We start from the raw sequence: 22882 nt of genomic DNA on the forward strand, positions 1-22882 counted from the left end.
GTGTTATATCTGGTAATACAATGTTGCTTGTCCACAGGGGGAGAAAAGAGCCAAGTCCATTTATTTGTAGGATATAAACAATGTTTATCAAACATCAAATTATTCAATTTGAAAAGCTTCTAAAAAATAATTTCCATCTGTCAAAACATTTGTTTCAGTTCTTCACTTTCTTTATACAACAGATGAACAAATAAGATGAATACATTTGTCAAGGTCACATGAGGAATTTGAGAGAGCTAAAAAACATTGTACAATAGACAGACTTCCCTGAAAGACAAATGTAAAGCTTCATTTCAAACAGCATCAAAGCCAGTGCTTCTCATACCTTGTGCAACAGCACAGACTCATGGTGCAGCCATAAGGGAAGTCTCTGATCCACAAATGTGGACAGTTCCCATGACAGACCTGCACGCTTATTCTTTCAGTTCAGGCTCTGGCGACACCTCCCTGTCCGTCTAGCTTGGAGGTCATTTCCCAGGTGTCTAATTCACTTAAGTACAGACTCAGAGAATAAAGGCAGGGTAGGGGTCAAATTAACATCCAATTTACCAAATGTAGTGCCTGCTGAAAAAAGGATTGCACATATCAAAGTAATGAAGAAAATAAATGAAATGCTCTGTTGAGTAGGCAATGAGCTGATGCGGTAAATACCCTTATGTGGTCAGCACACATACAGTACATGGCAGCATGATGAAGTATACTGTTCTAGAATATACTGTAGGCTGAATACCACTTAGAAGTAATCAGCTCTTTGCACCATTACATACAGTAGGTGGGGTAGGCAGAAGCAGCATCTAACATTTGAACTCGTTAGAGCTATCAAATGGCTTTACAGTTTGAAAAGCCTTTCTAGCTAAGAAACATTTCATAGTGGATAAAATTGTTATGCCAACCTATACTGAACATGCCATGGGAACAGTTTTTGGTACTAAGAACAAATTCATAAGTGTTGAATTAAATAATAGTAAACAATAGTAATAACAGTAAACGCACAGCTACACAATTGCTGCCATGAAGCTGCAGTAGGTCAACAAACATTTCTATGCACAGATGCTTGCTTCTGAATTCATGTTCTGTACTAGAGGACTGGAACCACCAAGAGTGATTTAAACACTCTTGCAGATTACACAGCTGACACTTCAGTTGGCCGATGTTTGGGTCAGATACTTGCACTGCTTGCAATAAAATGGCATACCAATGGAAATGAAAAGCGTTTACAAACTGAGATTAAGCCATGAAGACCAATGGAGAAGATTGCTTTAGTGTTGCCAAGCATTTGACTATACAACCCCAGGTGGAATGGTACATTGGGTCAATTGATAAAGAAAAGTCTCGGAAAAAATACTTTTATCTTCCTATATGCATTTCTCTCAATCATTGACAATCAATTGACAAAAGGGATGACGTCAACATACAGTATCAGGAAGTGGATTCGCAAAAAATCTAACTGATTATTAGACTTTCACTTGACAAAATCTCAGTCATATCCAACTTATTTGGAAACAGTTGAAAAGGAATGCTTTATCATTTGTAGTTATTTGCAGAATATGACAAAAGCAGCAACATACAAGTAAAATACAGAAGACAACTCATGCCAAAAAAAATAAAGTTTCTTAACATGACTTACAGAATATATTAATAGAAATATTCTATTGCTTGTGTCAAGAGCATGCATGATGTTTAAAGTGCATAAACAAATATTCTTACAGACTCAAATCAGTAAATCAACACTAATGATACCCTGGCACAAATCACAAGTTTTGGCTTAAATTAAATAATTGAACAAACATACAATATATATATATAAGACATACGGTATAATCATTCAAGGACAGCTGAATATTACCACAGCCATAGCAGCAAAAACAAAACCATACAAAGCTGAAAATAAAATCAATCTGGTAAGTCAAAGGCAACACAATAAAAGGGACAGTAATGAAAAGGTAGGTAACACCTATATTGTGAGTCACGAGACAGGTGGTTGCATTGATAATTTTCAAGGTTTAACCACATGAACCCTAGTGTCCCTATTCTGGGCATGACATAACGAGCAAACAGTCACCAAAAATAGGCGATCATAGAGACTATTCTCGGTGAAGAGATTTGGTGTTGAGGGGAAAAAGGGAGGGGGCCAAGTGCAGACCCCTGGGTGACCCCAGTCAATGAAGTATAAGGGTTTAAGTGGTTAAGAAACAAGAACAGTTTCCTGTATACCTGGGACCTGTACAAATACTTTAAAATTTTCATTTTTCCTTCATTTGTCCCCCCCATTCCTTACTTCCTAAATATTTCAGTCATAGCAGGCGGCAATCACACAGTCAGGGCTGGGCGGGCTGTTAAAGAAAGTATTTTTGGAGATTCCAGCACTACCGCTTTATTTGGCGCTCTTGGTTAAAGCTCTGTGATGAGTGGCTCAACTGTGCGGCTTGCACTAAAAATGTCAGAATATTGAAACTTTTATGCACTTTTAAAAACGTCTAGAAAAATGTGAAGAGGAGTGTACGAAAACAATGGTTTAGCTGGTGACGTGTTTCTAGTGTCTGTGTGATCACCCCCATAAGTCTGTCTTTCTAGTTTATCATATTTTTCCTTCCTTGTTTTTAACGGAATGAAGGAAATTCAAGTGTCACAAGGTACAACTGTTTATCCAGAAGAAACGTAAGGAATTAAAGAAGGGAAAAAGGAGATAGATAGATATGTATAGATAATGTAAACAAATATTGGGGATGTTCATCACAGCTGGAGATAGCCTCAACACATTATTATTGACATTAATTCTCCACTTCTAAAAATGTTTTGGGGTTTACAGCTAAGGTGGTTCCTCCTACCTTGACTCCATTTCTAAATCTGTCATCTGCAAGGAAGGAAGCGTCACACGTCTTCCATCTCTAAACACGTTTACAGTAGAATCATATATATAGACTTTATATTCACTCTACTCATTTATTCATAACCACAGTCAGTTGCTTTGAGTAGAACATTTTCATCTTTTTAGCGCACAGAAAGATTCAAGAATGGTATGTCACCAACATTGGCTTCTCTTGGGATCCTTAGTCAGCCATTCAATAATTAGTACCAAAAGTCTTTGCTTCTTGCAAATCAAAATGGCTAATGACAAGAGTCTGTGTCCACCAGGATCTCTTTCCAGTGGTTAAAGAGGTGGCTCAAAGCCTACTTGCTGGTGCCAGAGGATCCTCAGATCGGCTAATGACTAACTTATACTCCATCCTATGTCGAAAATAGCAGATCTGCTTGTAGATCGGCTATTTTTAGGCGCGGAACACCATTGAACAACTAAGTATAAATCAGACTTAACGCTGGAGATTTACTACTCCTGAACTTCCACAGCAGTTCTTTAATGAATTATGAAGAAAATTGTTCTTCTGTACATCGAAATATATTCAATCAAGTGCTTCTTGCGGGAAGCCATTTTGGAAATTGTTCCGGTCCAGTTCTTAATAGTGCAAACATGATTAGGTCTCTGAAGTTCTGCTCCTGGGTTTTCCCTTTTCCATAATTTAAATTTATACATTCATTAATTTGCATTGTCCTGCATCTGCGTGTGTGTGTGTGTGTGTGTGTGTGTGTGTGTGTGTGTGTGTGTGTGTAGTTTTGTGCATGTGTCTCATGTACTGTTCATCTCTTCAGGAGTATGCTGCTCTGTTTTGTAGCTTGGTATGTGTGTATGCATGTGTGTGCTTTCCAGTATTACGTAGTTGTCTCATAAAGTAGTATATAGTAGTCGTGGACATACATTAAGATGGCAACTGGCTGGCCAATAATAAGCGAGATCCATACAGCAGCATTGCCATAGTTACCAGTCAGGAAGCGACCCACAAACCAGGCCAGAGGAACCTGCAGAGATAAAAGCGATTAGAGATCAAAGTGTGTGTATGCACAGCAAAATCCTGTGTTAAATATAACTTGGAGCATAAAAAATGAAACCGTTTAGGGTCCATTTGTGTAAATCCTGTGCATACAGTACATGCACGAGGGATGTGAGAGTAGAGGTGTGTTTGAATGAATGTGAGACAGTGTATAATAAACAAGTTAAGAGAGAGAGATGGCATCAAAGAACAGATATGATATGATTGTGTATACAGTATATGCTCAACATGACTCACCTGAGCCATCATACCCATGAAGGCCCACAATCTGAACATCTTCAGAGGAATGCTTACCAAGTACTGAGGAACAAACAGACAGAAAATAGGTTTTAATCTCAATGATAATTTTACCTGGTTAAATAAAGGATATGACGAGAAAGAAAGAGAGAGAAGATTAAATGGATGTAAAGCGGGGACAGAGGGAAGAGACAGAGGGATAGGAGGAGAAAGTGAGACAAATATATACGTACAGAGTTTACGATAGGATACAATGAACAAATATATGAATGTGTGCATAAAATAATCCATTGGGACTTGCTGTCAGTGTACCTCATGGAAGAATGCAGAAACCAGGAAGACGCAAGTTTGTGCCAGAAACTTGTTCACTCCATTCCTCAACATGGGCTTATAGAAGTGCCTGTAACACACACACACACACACACACACACACACACACACACACACGTGTGACTCTCTCCTTTAACACATTGTCCTTAACTGATGACTTTGATTTGTAACTGTTCAGGTTGTGGTTAAAAACACCAGGTTAAAAGGCACATTGACCTGTCATACCATACCATTTACAATCCACAGTAACAACATTATAGAACCTGGTACTCACCGCAGACACCACTTGTGAACTGGAATATTCCAGTTGGACCAGAAATAGGTGATAGACTCAGAGTTCCTGAATCAAAGACAGAAAACAAGTCAGGGGTTTAAAGACAACTTTGTGATTATCATATTTTTTTACTACTGTTCCTACTTCTTAAAAAACTAAACACTACTTACAGTATAGATGTACACTTATACAGATTTGTGTGTGTGGATATGCATTTGTGTGTTTTCAATATGGATGTGTGTGTGTGTGTGTGTATGTGTGAGGGAGTGAGAGAGAAAATGTGTGTTTGTGTGTTATGAGTCTCCACTCACCACCAGTCCCTGTAGAACTCCCTGTCTCCAAACTGCATCAGCTCTGCCACAAAATTCATGGAAGAGTGAAAGAACCAATAGAAGAATATTAACCATATCAAATGGTTAGGGACCTAGGAGAGGAGAGGAGGGAGACAAAGGGGAAGAGAAGAGAGGAGTGAAGAGGATCGGAGGAGAGGAGAGGAAGGGGCAAGGTAAAACGGCAGAAATAAAAAGGCAGAAAGGCAGAAATAAAGAATGGAGAATATGGTAAATGACAGGAGAGGAAATTAGGTGTACAGTAGTGCATGATTTGCAGGTGGAGGAGAGGAGAGAGAGAGAGAAGAGCAGGGGGTGAAATGAGAGAGGAGGTAGAGGAGGAGTAGGAGGGATGGAAGGGAGGAATTTATTTCTTTATTTATACTCTGTCTTATGACGTATGCAACACGTGAGCTTGTAGAGTGGCTATATTCGTCAATCGACACCGTCGTATGATGAAGTATACATCTGGCTTCATAGGGTTTAAGGGGTTTAAGTTGTACATCAGAGCCACAATGTTGGAACTACTGTAGATGGAGATGTGATCTGGTGGTGTTAACAGCATCAAGTTGCTGCCACTTATCATGCATTAACACCAGAAAGCATGTGGATGTCTTTGAGAACACATTTCTCTGTGCTCACTCTTGAATAACTCAAGTCACTGGTTTCGCAGTTCTTAATTGTTTAAAGGAGAATTCCTGTCATTTTAAGTGTTATGTTTGATGTGTGTCAAATCACTTACCAACGTAGGAATGAAAATCGCGTAACTCCACAGAGCCCCCTATCGACCCCCACCGTTGTCATTATAGGAGGATATAGGATAGCCCAAATTCGCCTATTTTAACCAATGCAAAGTCTGTTTTTTTGCTTCTAGTACTCATTGTTGAGTCCCATGATAATGTAACAGGCGCTAAAACTCCCGACAAGCTAACGGCTAATAACAGAACGAGCTAATGCTGGTTGCTGGTTTCTCTCCCGACCTGGCAACCTGGGGCTGCCATGCAGAGAGATAAGCAGCCCCAGCGTTAGCTCGTTTGTTATTAGCCGTTAGCTTGTCGGGAGTTTTAGCGCCTGTTACATTATCATGGGACTCAACAATGAGTACTAGAAGCAAAAAAACAGACTTTGCATTGGTTAAAATAGGCGAATTTGGGCTATCCTATATCCTCCTATAATGACAACGGTGGGGGTCGATAGGGGGCTCTGTGGAGTTACGCGATTTTCATTCCTACGTTGGTAAGTGATTTGACACACATCAAACATAACACTTAAAATGACCGGAATTCTCCTTTAATGTGATCTGTAGTCATATAATTCTACACATATAACCCACTGTTAAAGTCATACTGTGTAACTATTTCAATTAAATAGGTTATTTGTGATATAATCTTTCACGTATATATTTTTCACAATAACCATTCCATATAAATGTGTTCTTCTCTAAACACTATTTTTAGTCAGTGTCACGCGCACGCCAACATGATGCAGGCCATCGGAAATGTACCAGAAATGGAAATGTATTTATTTGAAAGTTAATACATTAACACATTGTTGTCGTATTCCAAAATGACCCCACAAGATTCTTTTCGGAGCGGTACGTCCGCGTTTTTGTTTTGAACAGAATTCCAGGAATCGTTCTAACAGACAATGGAGCATTCAGAATAAAAAAGATTACTAAAATGGACGTTACACAGTGGGACTTTAACCTGAACTATCTTTAAAATGTGGGCTAGTCCAAACTCTTAATTAGAGTAGAGCAAATGTAAAGTGCGTTATAAATAAAATCCATTATTATTATTATTATTATTAATTAATATGACCACAATTGTCTTCATCCTGATTTTGACATCTTTACACCTATATTTTAGCCATCATGGTTACTCACAGCTAGCTTCAGCAGGCGTTCCACCATCCTGGAAAAGTCCATTTCCTGTCAGAGATGGAGGATGAGACAAACATGTTTCAATTAAAGAACATAACATGATTATTAACAGACTAGATATTGTCTGAGATTTTGTATATTGTAGTATCGTGATATGGCATAAGTGTTATCTTTTCCTGGTTCCAGGCTACATTACAGTAAAGTGATGTCATTTTCTGAACATACTGACTGTTCTAGCTGTTCCATTATTTGACGTGACCCACGTATAAGGTATTAGTGATGATTATTCATCAAAAATGTCATTGTGTAAATATTTTGTGAAAGCACCAATAGTCATCATGCCCACAATATAGATAGAGGTATGAGGTCAAATATATATATTGAAGTTTTGTCCATATCGCCCAACTCTATAACAGATGAATCTATGATTAGTGTATGAACATGACATGAAAACAACATTAGGTCATTGTACTGTACGTGGGAATACAATGCATAAATAAATAAAAATCCGAAACAGTGTGTGCATATGTGTGAGAGAATACCTGGAATGGCTTCATAGAATTCTGTATGGTAGGCACCATCCACTGGAAAAGACATACAAATAATGTCATCAGCACCTAGTAGTTTGCTGGTATTGTAATCAGACCGACATTGATACAGAAATTAAAATGCGTTGTATGAACTGACTTTTTGTGCATTATTTATTCATTCAACATACCTGCTGTATTAAACCCACCAGCAACTGTGTGAAGAAAAGCTGCAACAGAGAGCAAGTCATGATAAAGACACGTGGGTGCGTTTATATTTATGTGTGTGCAATTCTGTGCATTCTCACCATTTCTAATAGTCTTCTTATGAGGAATCTCTTGCGTACTCGACGTGACCGAGGGAAATTGAGCTGGTAGCAGAGAGTAGGGGCAAAGACAAAGTAGTACATGTCTGCACACACACACACACACACACACACACACACACACACACACACACACGAAAGTTAACATGTGTCATATTGGTGCGGTGAATACATAAAGTAGGTACAGTAGGTCTCTTTCTGGGTTGAAACCCCATATATTTAAAAAGGTACCGTACATTCCCTGGTTCCCCTACATATTGCACACTCTTGCACTTGTGTACTGTATGTATGTTGCTGGTCCTTGTCTCCAAAACAAATTTCTCGCAAGGGAGACAAAATAAAGTAACCTTGAACACACTACACTAGCAAAGTATATAGGGTTTAAGTGGTTAAAATCTTCTGATTGTGATGTAGATCGTTGACGAAGCAAAGGTTGTCCTACAGCTGTGCTTAAGTGTCGCTGTGTAAGTTGTTCTGGGTAACAGTGTCACCTTAATGCCTGCAATGTAAATACAACTTAAGGTTTATTTAAAACATTGATATGTTATGCTGTCACCGTTGCTGCTGTGGGTGAGTTTGTCTAGGTCTGCTGGAGAATTATGTTGGTCCATGATACATATGCCAGCAAACACACCACCATGATAAAAAGGGAAGAGGGAATGTTGACATGGCTATAGTTCATTTATTTTTATGCTGTACCTCTGTTAAGCACCTTGACATATCTGATATGAATCACTAAAAAGTTGTATAATTAATACAACCTTTTATTAGTGATAACTCAGAAAGGATAATTCACCAAATCTTCGTCTGTCACACTGTGATCCTCATAACATGTATGATGACCAGTGACCACGTATTCCTGACTTCGGACGCTGCTTTCCCGAAGGGCACCAGTCTAGTTATCTTTAACACAAAGGTTAGATCTAATAATCATGTGTTTTTTTGTGGGTGACAGACTTCATGTAGTCAGTCTATGAAGTCAGTATTATTACATCAGAACTATTATGTCAGTCATCTCCATATTTGGGAAAGGTTTGAGCCCGATTAAACCGCCATTGACTTCTGTTATGAACTTAAAGTTAAGTAGGTACTTATTTTTAAAACCTTATAAAGTCAATGCAAGCGTCCACATCAGTTTCGCGAAGCGAAAAAGCATCTTTTAATTATTCGGAACAAGTCCGAATTTTGCGTATATTTGCATATTCGCCGGTGTGTAAGGACCTTTAGGCCTTCTGGCAGCATGCACAAGAAATGCGGTGCTGATCGGTCCAGCGGTTTGCAAGATTATCTCACGGCACAATAGCATAGTGAATGTGTTGTGAATGTGTTGGTCTGTCAGACTGTTGTCATGGTTACCTCTGTGGGTGAGGTTGCCCGGGTAGGAGACATGAGTGTGCACTGTAGAACCATTGAGCATATTGTGAGCTACAGTTGGACCTGGAAAACAACACACGCACACTTAAGACGGCATCACTTCTACTCTGTGTGCTTACATCAGTTCAGAACCAATATATTAAGTAAAACAAATACTTAAAGCCACGTTGAGCATTGGTAGAACCTGTACATGATATAAGTCCAAATATTGTCAATCATCTTCATCTGTTGCTTGTGTGCTCCAAGATCTTGAATCTTGATTGATTTTGAAACCTGGTTTGCCATGCAATGACAGTGAATGGAATCACTACCACTCGTTACACGATCACAGAGCACAGACGCGACAAAGAAAATTGACAATATTTGGACAGATACGATTGATTTGTGTGAGGTGTGCTACACCTCATGGTGTCTAGGCCACAGACAAAGTTATTTACTTCTATTACACTCAGGTAGCTATACAACCCTATGTTCTACCAAAGTTGATCAATTTAAATATTGTACTTTTGTCTATACCAAACCACTGTTTTAGAAACGGTACTGAGCTGCTGGATCTACAGTAACGAACATATTCAAGTGTTGGTGTTCACTAAGAGGCGTTTGTGATCAGACTCAAAATATATAATAAATATATATAATACATAATAATGCTCATTGTGACTAGTGTTACAACTTGTAACGCTTTTTATCTGGACCATTGGACTTCTAGCAGGTTTGAGTGCATGAGCCATTGAGTGCATGTAGCATTTCCACCACAAGGTGGCAGTAGCAACACTGTGGACTGCAGTTAAATGTGACAAATCTGTGCTAGAGCTAGACTGACCTGTGCAGGTCAATCTGTCAATCAATATATCGTAATACAAGTGGTTGCATGTGTTTCCAAGTAGAAAGTTGTTGATTTGCATCTGCTAGGTTAATTGTGTGTGTGTGTGTGTGTGTGTGTGTGTGTGTGTGTGTGTGTGTGTGTGTGTGTGTGTGTGTGTGTGTGTGTGTGTCTGCGTGCGTGGGTATACTTACATGAGTTGGAGCGTGTCAGTTTCCTGGCCTTGGCATGTCTGACTTCTCTGCACCACCTGTTGGTGTCTTTGTAGGAATACAGCTTGAGAAACAGCACAGTGTAGACACCTAGAGACAACACACCACCCACTGACACACACACACACACACACACACACACACACACACACATTTCAAATACTTGAACCTGTGTACATGCACAAGATAGCATCATGCATCTTGTCAAATATTTGAACTTGCACTTCATGTGCCATATCCTAAAAGTGTGTGTGCACCGAGAGTACTCAGATCTACAAGCTCACAATGTGTCGTGAGCTTTTAGATCAGCTATTTTTGGCTTTAGAGTTAGGATTAAAAAATGCAAAAAAATGCAAAAACAAAATTCTAGCAAAACATTGATGTCTCATAAGTATAGTAATACAAACGTGTGTGTGTACCTGGGGTCATGGATGTCAATATGAGTATAGTAGCTGCTGGAAATATTAGTATGGTAGCCAGGTTAATGATGTGCAACACCAATCCTGTTCTTTCTGAGATGGTACCCTGGAAAGATAGCACAAATAAAGAGAGATGGAGGGCACAGATCAAAATAATATATCATTGCTGTCGGATGGAAACCTTGTATGTTGTCCCTTTTTTATTATTATAATTCTTTAAAAGAATAAAGAAAATAGCCGATAGGTAGGGGTGTGCCGATAAACTAATTTCACGAAACGATACGATACGATATTGGGCTCACAACGTCGATACGATACGCACATTTTTTATTATGAAAATATATGGGGGAGAAAAAGCAAATGCAAACAAATAATTCTGTTTTTGCATTATTCAGACATGCAAACTTGTAGCTTTTCACACACCCCTACCGATAGGCTATTTTCACTACTTTTGTGCAACACTCTTGTATGATGAAGTAGGGCAGTCATTTACGAAAATGTTTTGACATTGAAGGCTGTAAGGCACTTCGCAGTTATAAAACCTGCGAGATGTCAGCTACTATACTCCATGCTGTATAGCAGCCTACAATAAGAGACATTGACAATGACATTAAATTGCATGTTTTCACCTCATTAATAAGGAATCGGCACTTGATTCCACGGATATAGTTTGATGTGCTTTGTGCTGCGCTCTCGGCTCTCACTTTAACTGACGAGGGAACATCTTTGTTCCCCCATACATTGCCCAGCAGTAATCTGATCCCTGGTCAGTCAGTATATCATAGCAGCACTTGATTCCTGGAGCCTGAGCCCCCCTTCTTTCACACCCACAGCCAGTTTACGAAGAACAACTATTTGTTGTGTATTAGCTTGTTTGGCACCTAGTTGATCCGAGTTGAGAGAGCAACTGCATGTAGCCAGTAAAACAGAACGGTCATTGCGGCAAGAGGCAAGCATGCAGCCAATACACAACGACGATTGCACAACACAATGGGAAACGGTGGGGTGCTAGACCAGCGCCAGTCGGGAAAAATAAATTAATAAATAGACCAGTCGACCGCTGCTCAATGGTTCTACAGTGCACACTCATGTCTCCTACCCGGGCAACCTCACCCACAGAGGTAACCATGCGGTCCCCCCAATATCGGGGGGACATTCAGGCCCTTGACTCCCCCCCACGGCGCCTATGCACTCTTGGAATGAATAAATCACATCGCAACGCGTTGTGAGATATCTTTTATGCATGACAACATCGTACAATGGAAGTAAAAAATCATTATTTAGAAATGTTACCACAGCCAGACGTCTCTCTGTGTACAAAGATGCCATGATGAACGCATTAGACCCTAGAGACATAAAGAGAAGAGAAAAGAATAACATTAATCAGCATAGACCATAACAGGTTCACTGAAATCATATCTTAAGCATTCAGCTGATGCCTTTATTGAAAGCATGACGTGACTTAAAGCTGCAATACGGAACTTATTTTAATGAATAATCAATCTTTTTATGGTAGAGTATGTTAATACAATACTATGTATGCTCTTTCATAGAGAAATTTTGATCCTGGTGCCCTAGGTAGTACTGCCTGAAGCGCATAAGTGCACAATCTACCATGGACAAGTGGGCATTACATCTTGGAAATTTGGTCTCTCATGCAGGAAACCCGGGTTCAAATCCAGAGAACGTCATAAAAGTTATGGACTACAGCATTAAACACATTAAAGGGTAAGACCACTTTGGTAGAGGTTTGGGTTGTGTATTTACCTTGCCATGATGTGACTCCAAAGGTGGGCAAGAAATCAAAAATAATTGCTCCATTGATTAGAAATTGATAATTATAAATATGCTCCTCATTGACTTACATTGTACAGTGAAACAGCTCTCAAAGTCACTCTTTTAGCACGTAAATTAACCCAAACAAAGTTGATTCAGACAATATAGAACATCACCAAACCCAGTACTGTTTTTTTTTTTTTATAAAAATGTCAACTTCCTGTTGATTTTACTATTTGAAGATCTGGATCCGCGGATCCAGTCCGGGTTTTCTACTTATTAAAAATGGCAAAATCAACAGGAAGTTGACATTTCTATTAAAAAAAAAAAACAGTACTGGGTTTGGTGATGTTCTATATTGTCTGAATCAACTTTGTTTGCGTTCGTTTTTGTGCTAAAAGAGTGACTTTTAAAGATGTTCTACCGTACAATGTAAGTCAATGAGGAGCATATTTTGAATTATCAATTTCTAATCAATGGAGCAATTATTTTTGATTTCTTGCACACCTTTGGAGTTACATCATGGCAAGTTAACTACACAACCCAAACCTCTACCAAAGTGGTCTTGCCCTTTAAGCATTGGTAATGACATTGTCTGGGTTAGGAGCTACCCATTAAAGACGTATAGTATGCACTACACAGTAAAATCATCAGTGTTAATTTAACTCAAAAAGTGTACAAATGTAACCATTTGGTTACTATTTGCTACACATTTGGGAATTACAAATGGAAAATGAATACTAAGGACTTGTGTAATGCTACTGTATGGCTTTTTGGTTAAAGAGAAAGAAGTTATGTAAAGTTGCTGTAGTGAACACCCACAGAGCACTGTGACACAAACAATTAAAATGCAGACATTTAAAAACTTCATCTTAAGAAAAGATAATGCAACGATCCTCCCGGTTGTGTGGGGTTTGTTGCTGAACAACTGTGTCCTTATTCGACCTTATACATTATGGGAAATCAAGTTGATTAATAACTAACCTAGTGGGAGGGAACCAGATGGTAGAAAAAGATAAAGATAGTGAGACAAGTGGTGGAGGATAGCTGCAGAGCGTGGGAGAACAAATGTACTTATGTGCTTGGATGTCAAAATCTACAGGCAACATTCTTAGCCAGTGTAACTACCCAGTATTTTCACCAGTACGTTAAAAGTATTTGGTCCTAATTATGAGTATATATTCATTCCATATTAACACTCAATATTATCCAGTGCTCTTGCCCACCTTATCGATTCCAGTTTTTCTATGAGAGGCGAGTGGGAAAGTAGGGAGGCGGAGTGACAAGCGGGCGCAATTACGTGAAACTGTCATGTTCGTGACTTCGTGCTCATCTCACCCACACGCCCGCCGCCAAGTTGAATTGTGTTTTCTACGTGAAGCGTATTAACGCATCTATTCATATGATCCCATGGACCAAAGCGGGTATGCAGGCTTAATGCCCATGTGAATAGACTGTATGAATGTTGCTATGCATCATCTAACTTTGGTACCGTTTTAGGCACATTTATGGTTGGCATTGTGTATACTGTAAAGGGCTGTCCAGTCCACACCAAGAACGATAACTATAACTACATTTTACAAATCGTTCGAACTTAAATGGATGGTCTTAAATGGAGTCCACACCACAACTATAATGACAACAACATTGGCAAATGATACTGTATCATGGGGATCACTTTCAGAAAAATGTGATGAACGATAGAAACAGTCAGCCAATCAAAATCCCTCGAATTGTACAGGGCTTCACGTTCACCGCAACACTCACATTCATGTTTACACGTTATCGTTCATCAGTGTGGATTCTCACATTATCATCATTCTTGGTGTGGACGGCCCAGAAGTGAGAACTGTGGGTAAACGAAGATCGTCACTGAGATACAGCCCTCAGCCAGCCTTCCTTGAATAAATACAGATTGAACAAACACTAGCTGAGATTAAACACCAATTTCTGTACATGTTTCTATGCTTTAAGCATCGGTTCAATTCAGTGTACTGCAGACCATGCATTGTGTGGACTCAAGGCAGAACCTGATGAAAGTTGCACTCTTTGACTTAAAGGGGAAATAGACAACACCTCTGTTGCATAAAGTTTACCATTTCCCTGTCATCCTCCTATAATTCTACAAAGCTCTGTGAGGGTGGTGAGCCCAAAATCGTGGTGAGACCAAAATCTCTTCTGTCCGGTTCTCCTCGGTGCCTGGAGCAATTGATCTGAATTTGCACACAGCCATTGACCATTACCATGTTCACGGAACAGCGAAGCCCGTTTTCGCGGGGGCAGAATCGCGAGGGGGGGGGGGGGGGGCTGATGGGGTCGCCAAAACAAATCCCTCATAATATGGGGTTGTGGTATAAAAAAAGTTTGAGAACCCCTGGTGTAGTGTCTATAAGGCAGCAATCATGTAGTTTCCAACCTTGAATGTGATGGCTGCCTCAAAGGATTTTTTAGTTTTGCTGGACCGACAAAATTATTAAACGTATTATTTCACAACCATAATGTTTTTTACTATATATAACTATACTCTGATTCCACTTTTTTTTAAAAAGCTCTGTGGGTGTATTATTTTCTTTTTATTATTCATTTAAAAAAATAAAATCTTTCCACCCTTTAAACCTCAGCAGAAGTTGTCACACATGGACCTAGAGATGTACATCATGCCTTATGAAACATCGTTCATTTGGGAAATACACAGGCATCAAAGCGAGTGTTCCATACCAATGATCAGGCAAGCTGCTGGCCAGCTATAGGGGTCCTTTAAGAAGAGAGACACCACTTGGATGGGGTCAACCAAGATCCCATACCTGGGAGGAGAGAGGGCAAAGGGAGAACATTTTACAATGAAAGTGTCGTTAAGGGAGCTTCACAGAAAGACAGATTTAAGTATAGAATTTGACTTTAAGGTATATGACACCATATACAATATTATAAGTGGTCTGCGAGAGGAGTTTAGATGAATAGGGTGGGGAGAGTGATGAGAAGAAAGATTAGAGATAAACATATAGCTTTGACCTTAAACACAGGTGAAATGTACCTTCTGTGTGTACAATATACTCACTTTATAAGGTTCTCCAAGAAGAGGCGTGCATTGCTGAGCAGCTGAGACAAAACCACAACAAAGCATAAAGTTCAGGACTAGATTGTATACCAAAGTTCAAAGTCTAGACTCTAGTTTTATCATTTAGGAGACTCAAGAGTGTGATTGTGAAAATCAATTATCAAGGTCACGCATAGATAAAAACCAACCAACCAACCATACACTACAGAAAGGTTCCCTAGATTATGTTTATGGCACTTCTGCACTGTGGAGACATATGAAAGAGAGAGTAAAGCGGACACATTATAGACTACTAGTCACCCACAATGTCACAACCATTTGGCTTGTTACTTCTCAGGTTACTGAAACACAAACATATTGTACTCGATGTGGTCCTGAGAAAGCAAATGTTTCCACATGGCAATTTTTTCCTTAAATAAATGTAATAGATGCTTTTGATGTAGGGCTCCAGAGTACACCCGTTTTGGGTGCACATGCACCCAAAAATCTGTCCGGTGCATTTAACAATTGTCATTGGTCGGTCTCACCAGTGCACCTTATTTAGCAGGTCTGTCTATGTGTACACACATAGACAGACCTGCTATGTGTGGATACATCTAAATTGTATGCCAGTGCACCTGTATGAAAAAGTTAGCCACACCAGTGCAACCAATTAAAACATTTGTCTGGAGCCATGTGATGTGCATTACAGTTAACTGTTGATGATTATTATCTATAGAAACTACAATATCTAGAATACAGCCTATATTGACAGACATTTGTGTTTTGGTCTTTCACTGCGTTCCCATGATGCATTTCACAGGCAAGTGCCAGCCTTGCATTACATCAACATGATTCACATTTTCACTATTGTGCTGTAAACAGTGAACGAGGATGATGTGCCACCGAGGGCACCAGCTAAAGAAAAAGGAACTAAGGGCTGTAGTTTACATTCACTTTTACTCCAGTAACATCAATGGAGTAAAGGTTTCAATACAAATCCAGCTCTCATACAGGAGGCTGATTAGATCTATGGCTACTAATGGAACATCAGTACTACAAATAAATATACAGATAATGTTGAAACTAAATGATCAACCGTGTAATAATTTGAGGTTGCTCTTTCACTGATATACCAGCTCAGTGGCCTTGCGGTTAAAGTGTCCGGCTGTCCGCCCTGAGATTGGGAGGTCGAGGTTTGATCCCTGGTTGGGTCATACCAAAGACCATAAAATTGGGACCCAATGCCTCCCTGCTTGGCATTTAGCATCAAGGGTTGGATTGGGGCGTAAGTCCCTGCGACATACCAGCGTCATGTCCAGGGCGTGTACATGTACATCAAGCTGCCTCACGCTACAGAAACAGGAGATAGGCTCCTACCCTATGGGATACATAGCTCGGCAAGGCTTACTTACTTACTTTTCACTGATCCCTAATTCCTGATGCTCTTCATCTTGTTTTTAGATTATACAGTACAGTGTACACTATGCGTTTTCATTCCCGGTTATATTAGCAATAAACATTGCGAAATGTCATTTTACCCCTTAGTGGCTAGGAAGATGAGGTTATGGAACATAACTCATGACATATGCAAGCAGATAAAGGAACACAAGCCAGTAATGCAGTGTATTTTGCTTGGGACCCTTATTTTAGCTCCTGCAGAGGACTGTCCAGCTTAACCCCTGTCCCAGTGTCCTTAGGCCGGGACAGAAGAATTACAAAACTCTTGGTAGAGATCCAGATCTGCTTGGCAATAGGCCACTGAAGCTGCATGCCCATCACCAACCACAAAGTCTGAATAGATAGATATTGACAGTAGCTTTAAAATGTTTCAGCGAAGAGCTCCGGGAGAAATCGGTGAGTGTGCGGTACTTCCCACTTAACAGACATGGGGAATAACTAGGGAATTACTCTGCTCCATACTTTGCAGTCAGCTCTTAATTTCTCAGCATTTTGACATTTTGGTTCTCTCCATCCATGTTGGTAGGCTCAACTTGGCTGTGCTGCGTTTCTCATGCCACAACAAAGCCCACATTCTATATTCAGGAAAAAACAAGGCCCTGCATCTTGCTGTATGGATAGATGTATATTTTAACTGGCAGTTACAGTGTAAGTGTAAGTGAGATGTTAATAATTCAAATCTAGACTGGATACAAGACCCATGTTAATGAACAGTGTTTTAGCCACCATGTTTATGAAACCTACATTTCAATGGATTAATACAGATCGTAAACAGAGCAATTGAAAGGGTTACCAGTAATATTATCTACTGAAATCTAGAGCCCAATTTATTTTGGATTACTAAATGAATTATTTAGACCCACTGAATAGTAATAATATATCTGCACTGACACAGTACAGCTAAACAGAGGGGTTCACTTTAGACAATGTACAAAGTACATTTATCAAGGTGAAAATGTGACAACTCTGTCAAACCTTATCTGAAATGGTAGAAACAGGAACTTAACACGAATGGTAATGCAGCGTTTTAACAACTGTTGTTAACTGCCCCAATGCGAAAAGATATTATGATAGTAAATTATCAGACCTCTCACAGCGCCAGGATGGATAAGTGATAAGATGGACACAACGGTTCATTTGTGTGTGTGTGTGTGTGTGTGTGTGTGTGTGTGTGTGTGTGTGTGTGTGTGTGTGGGGGGGGGGGGGGGGGGAGTAGCAGGCTATCAATATCAGATTAAACGTTAAACACAGCATGTTGCACCACAACTTCACCGACACTAGTGAAACCAAGAAACTGTGTGTGTGTGCGCGTGTCTGTGGGAAGGAGACGATGTATGAGTCACTATTCCTGTTCGTTTGTCTGTATTGGTTTGTGAGTCATATTACTCAATCACACACACTCCATGGAATACAGTGTAAGAATGGGGGTAAATGGCAGAGGAGAAAGGTTTCAACATCTCATAGAATTCACAGTTTTGGCACATCTGCGACTCATCAGGGGTGTGAAAGAAGAGCCAACGTCAACGTGCCGCAGTGGTGGGTGGTTGTACTCACCAGCATAACAACACACCAGTTGAGGATCCCTCTGTAATTGCTGTAACCACTGGCAGAGCTGAGGAGGGACTCTTGAAGGACATGACAGCTACACACACACAGACACACAGTTAGTAAACTTTTCAGAACATTGTATTGGCTTACATTCATTCCATGAGGTAAAATCAATTTGTAGACCAATTCTGTCCCCAATTGTCATTGGCCTATCACACACACACACACACACACACACACACACACACACACACACACACACACACACACACACACACACACACACACACACACACACACACACACACACACACACACACACACGGCATGTCTCTGTATGGATTCTGAACCTTCAACCTTGGAGGCCAATAGATTGTTTTTCTCTGTGTACTAAATCTCTCCACTGAACTGACTGTGTGAACTTTGGCACAGCCTGGCAGCAAGGTAAACTACAGTGTTAGACTAGCAACTGACTGGAGCATGCCAGCAGATGAACGGATACTGCGTTGACCCCATAATCTTCAGTTTGATTATGGCTGGACTCTGGAGACCTGAGTTTCATGCCCTCAGCTTCCCGTCTCTCCATTATTGTGTCACTTTTTTCTAATGTGTAGACAAATAACAGAAAGAAGATGGGATAGAAGGAGTATAGGAGGAGACGGAAGGAAAAAGTTGGTGGAGGAGCAATGAGGTCGAGATAGAAGGTTGGGTCAAAGGAAGGAGGGGAGGTGCAATGAGGAGAGCATGGGATGTGAAAATGAAAATGAGGGGATAAATGGAAGCTCAGATGAGAGACACACAGACAAAGACAAAGGAGACAGGACTCAGGAGTTCTGATTATGTGTAATCTTTGAAACCTATCTTATACTTTGTCGTACAACGGTCTGCTATTTTATTGCTTTTTTAAATTTAGAGTAGCCAATTATTTGTACCCCTTTTTTCTTACAGTTTAGTAATTATGCCAATCAAGCCTCTCAGCGCCAGATCAGCTATTTTCATATTAAAACTTGTTTTTTGTATTGTGTTCAGCTGTTCACCTTTAACAACCAACATAGGGACACCGGGGTTAATGTGGTAAAGATTTCATGTGGCTTCTCTCCACTTGACAGCTGTTAGGCGAGGAGCCTCAGAGACGTGCCAACAGAAATGTAGGCAACAACCGAGAAATTATGAAATATGACACTGCTGTTTCACAACCTGTTGTACACAGGTCAGGAGGGTGGGGCAGGACAATTTTGCATTCGCAAAGGGTTTGGACATTACAAAGTCTGACCAACCTATTTGCATCCATAGCCAGCCTGCATAAAGTGTTTTTAAATCTGATCACCTCAGTGGCAGGGTGAAATACTCTAATGTTGGGACATTCTGACAAGAAACCGTATTGCATTTATGCATTACATTTCTGACAGTAAGTTCAAGTTGTAGACTTATCATCCCTGTATCTAAATAAAGATCTACACTGTTGGTTACAATGTCTAGTACGCATTATGACCCTGTTTTGGCTGGGGTGTGTGATTTCTTGTCACTGTATCTCCTTTAGAAACAAAGTCAGTATTTGTGCTGACAGTTTCTAGATGAGACTACATTACTCTGTACTGTTAATCCTGATTCCTGTACATGGACTTATGTTGAGCTATTGAACATTAGCCAGCAAATCAAGGATTTCATTAGCTTCCGTCAAGGGACCTAGAATGGTGTATTTTACAGATTACTGGACAGTGGACACCTCAGTAATCCATTTTGATATTTTTTGTGTGTTTTAATTTGATGATTTTGTGTGTAGTAATCTTCTTGCTGTGCAGCACTTTGGTTGTATTTAAATGTGCTTTCTAAATAAAATTGGATTGTGTAATTATTTGAGCTCGAATTTATTTAATTATCAAGAAAAAACAAAACATGGATGACTTTTCCATAACTGCAATACAACTATGGCAGAGAGACGGATGCTATGTTCAACACACACATCTGATTTAAGAGCACATAGCGGTCCACTCACTTATTTAAACATCCTGGTGCAGTAGGGTTGAGTCAGGACACAACACGCACAACACAGTGCCCACAACACAGACAGGGAGGTGTGGTGTTATTGACATGGGAGGCTGCAGGTTCAAATCAGGACTGGGATCTAGGCTCCAATTGACCTCAATTCAATCAACCTGACCTCAGGTTAATTATAGGGCCCCCAAGGTCCAGAAATAACCCTCACATGTAACAGTATTGAAGAACAACTCAATCAGACACAACTCACAGCAACCAAGGTGTTCTTGACTGTCAAGACTGTCTCAGTTCTGCTTCCAACACATCTTCACACACTATTAGGCCAGACTACATTATATTTGGACACTAAATGGCTTTGGATTTCAAAAGGACGAGCCCTAATAAAGTGTTAAGTTACCACAGTTTAGGGAAAGATTTGCTCACTATCAAAGTGGAAGCCTAGTTTATGAAACCGTGATATAGGTTCAGATTAAGAGATCAGGTCCAGATTAAAAGATCAGCTACTATATGATCTTATCAAACATTCTCTGGCAGCACAAATAAACTCTTGTCTTGACTCCAGTAGCCTTGATTGACAAAACTTAATTATCACCTATGTTAATGGGCACCAAGAGAGAAGCAAAACTCTGAAAACGGCCATATAGTAACTTCATTGGTATCTACGTTTAGGGTGAATTTACAAGCTTGGTCAAAGCACAAGCTTATTTACAGAGCTCCATTCATGCTCATCTAAGTGCCTTTTTAACTTGTACTATTATTGATAATTTGCTTGACTATTTGAGTTGTCTCTCTTTTTTGTCTAACTGTTGCTGTTATATGTTACAGTTTGTATTGCAATTCATTTGTTTTGGTTTCAAAATATATTTTATAACTAATGCGATCATGTCACTATTGTTCATGTATGTGATACAATACAATACAACACAACACAACACAACTGACAATAACAAAAAGAGTTAAAAAAAAAAAGCTGACCAAATATAACTGTAATAATAGCCTAGGCTACATAAAACAAAAGAATCAATTATGCTATGTTTAACTAGCCCCTATGTTTGAGCCATATTGTTGATTTATGATGAACATGTTTTCTTGACATAAATGTTCCGTCGTACAACTGTGTCTCACGCCGAAATAAATAGCTGATCTACAAGCCGCGTTGTGGGCTTGTAGATCAGCTGTTTTCGGTAGCAGTGGCCGCTCACCCTAGTCTCTCGCTGATCGCTTCCACTTTGCTCCTCTCCTTCGGACTGCGTGGTGAGGTGGGACTGGGATGCTCTCTCTCCGCCACCTTCCCATTGCTGCTCTGCATGGAGGACACCTCCTCGGCTGTGATCACTCCAGCGGCCGCCTCGGCGTGCGATCTGCTCCCGTTCATTTGTTTCACATGTGTCGCTGATCCTCCGCCGACGGTGGTGGTTCTCCTCCGGCGGGAGGACATCTCGGCTCTGTCGCCCATTTCAGCCGGTTTGCCGTGGTCAGTTTTTACCTGGTGGTGGACATCGCTGCTTGCTGTTAAAACTGCTGTGAGTGAGTGTGACCTGAAGCTTGTCTGTGTCTCACGTCTGTGCTGTGCTGTGTCTGAGCGACTGTGATTGAATGATTTGACGCCGCCACGCACGACGAGTTGTTGCCAGATTGTGGGAAAAATAACGCGATATAAACACGCCTAGGTGAAGCCGTGCAGTTCAGTTGTAAAACTGGGTTGCCAGGTTTTGGGAGAAAACCGATATCCCCTGTAGGCCGCACTATTCAGGAGACCAAGGTTGTGCATGCATGCATGTTGGATGTTGCAGACTCAGAGCCCAGGACCTCAAAGTGGGGTCCTTGAGGAGGTATAGTATTCTACTATTATACTAGAAATAGCCAATCTACAAGCTCACTACATGTCGCAGCATACGTGTTGATATATATAAATATTTGAATAATGTAGAACGTTTGTAAATTGTAACACAAAGCTTATTTTATTGTCGTCCCTGGCACAATTTCTTTTTTTTTCAAATGGGGGGAGGGGTTCCTGACATTGACATGAAAATATTAGAACCACTGCTCTAGGGCAGTGGTTCTCAACCTGTGGGTCGGGAGTCTCCAGACCCCCACATGGTCCCTAGATGACAGTTAAGTTACAATTTAAGGACTTTTAAGGACTTTTTTAAAAAGCTTGTAGATCAGCTATTTTCACAATATTTATGTGGAACCGAGTCAAACTAAATGTAATGCCTCAACTCCTACAGTTCCAAGTGCTTGTCGGGGTGGGGGGTCCCTAGTTCAAATATGATTATTTTGGGCGGTAACGGCCTGAAGTGGTTGAAAACCACTGCTGCAGATCCAGGGCATGGAAAACTCAAAGGGTGGAAACTCAGTGGTAGCCAGGGCTGGCTTACAAACTAGACTGGTCTGGGACAGATAGTTAATTCCAAGCCTCGCCAATGGTATGAAATGATA

At 40.2% G+C, this 22882-nt stretch overlaps 1 protein-coding gene across 1 annotated transcript; it reads right to left on the bottom strand.

The window, feature by feature from the left end:
• Nucleotides 1-59: 59 nt before the first annotated feature.
• On the bottom strand, nucleotides 60-21982 carry dgat1a (diacylglycerol O-acyltransferase 1a). Its single transcript, XM_084079555.1, has 17 exons — nucleotides 21643-21982; nucleotides 18449-18536; nucleotides 15455-15495; nucleotides 15115-15200; nucleotides 11914-11966; nucleotides 10621-10726; nucleotides 10184-10312; nucleotides 9149-9229; nucleotides 7775-7878; nucleotides 7658-7696; nucleotides 7482-7523; nucleotides 6943-6987; nucleotides 5040-5152; nucleotides 4729-4794; nucleotides 4437-4524; nucleotides 4125-4187; nucleotides 60-3855 (listed from the first exon to the last, which is right to left on the bottom strand). Exons 1-17 carry the CDS (start codon nucleotides 21894-21896, stop codon nucleotides 3709-3711), a joined length of 1545 nt encoding a protein of 514 aa, XP_083935681.1. The 5' UTR covers nucleotides 21897-21982; the 3' UTR covers nucleotides 60-3708.
• Between the last annotated feature and the right edge of the window lie 900 nt (nucleotides 21983-22882).

Source organism: Gymnoscopelus microlampas (genome assembly GCF_963454915.1).
Source record: "Gymnoscopelus microlampas genome assembly, chromosome: 15".
Taxonomy (NCBI): Eukaryota; Metazoa; Chordata; class Actinopteri; order Myctophiformes; family Myctophidae; genus Gymnoscopelus; species Gymnoscopelus microlampas.

What these genes read in the sequence shown, in the direction of transcription:
- dgat1a (XM_084079555.1), bottom strand. Translation starts at nt 21,896, where the DNA reads ATGGGCGACAGAGCCGAGATGTCCTCCCGCCGGAGGAGAACCACCACC. An exon ending in GCGATCAGCGAGAGACTAGG is followed by an intron (nt 18,537 to 21,642) that starts GTGAGCGGCCAC and finishes GTGTGTGTGTAG; the next exon opens with CTGTCATGTCCTTCAAGAGT. An exon ending in TCATGGGTATGATGGCTCAG is followed by an intron (nt 3,856 to 4,124) that starts GTGAGTCATGTT and finishes TTATCTCTGCAG; the next exon opens with GTTCCTCTGGCCTGGTTTGT.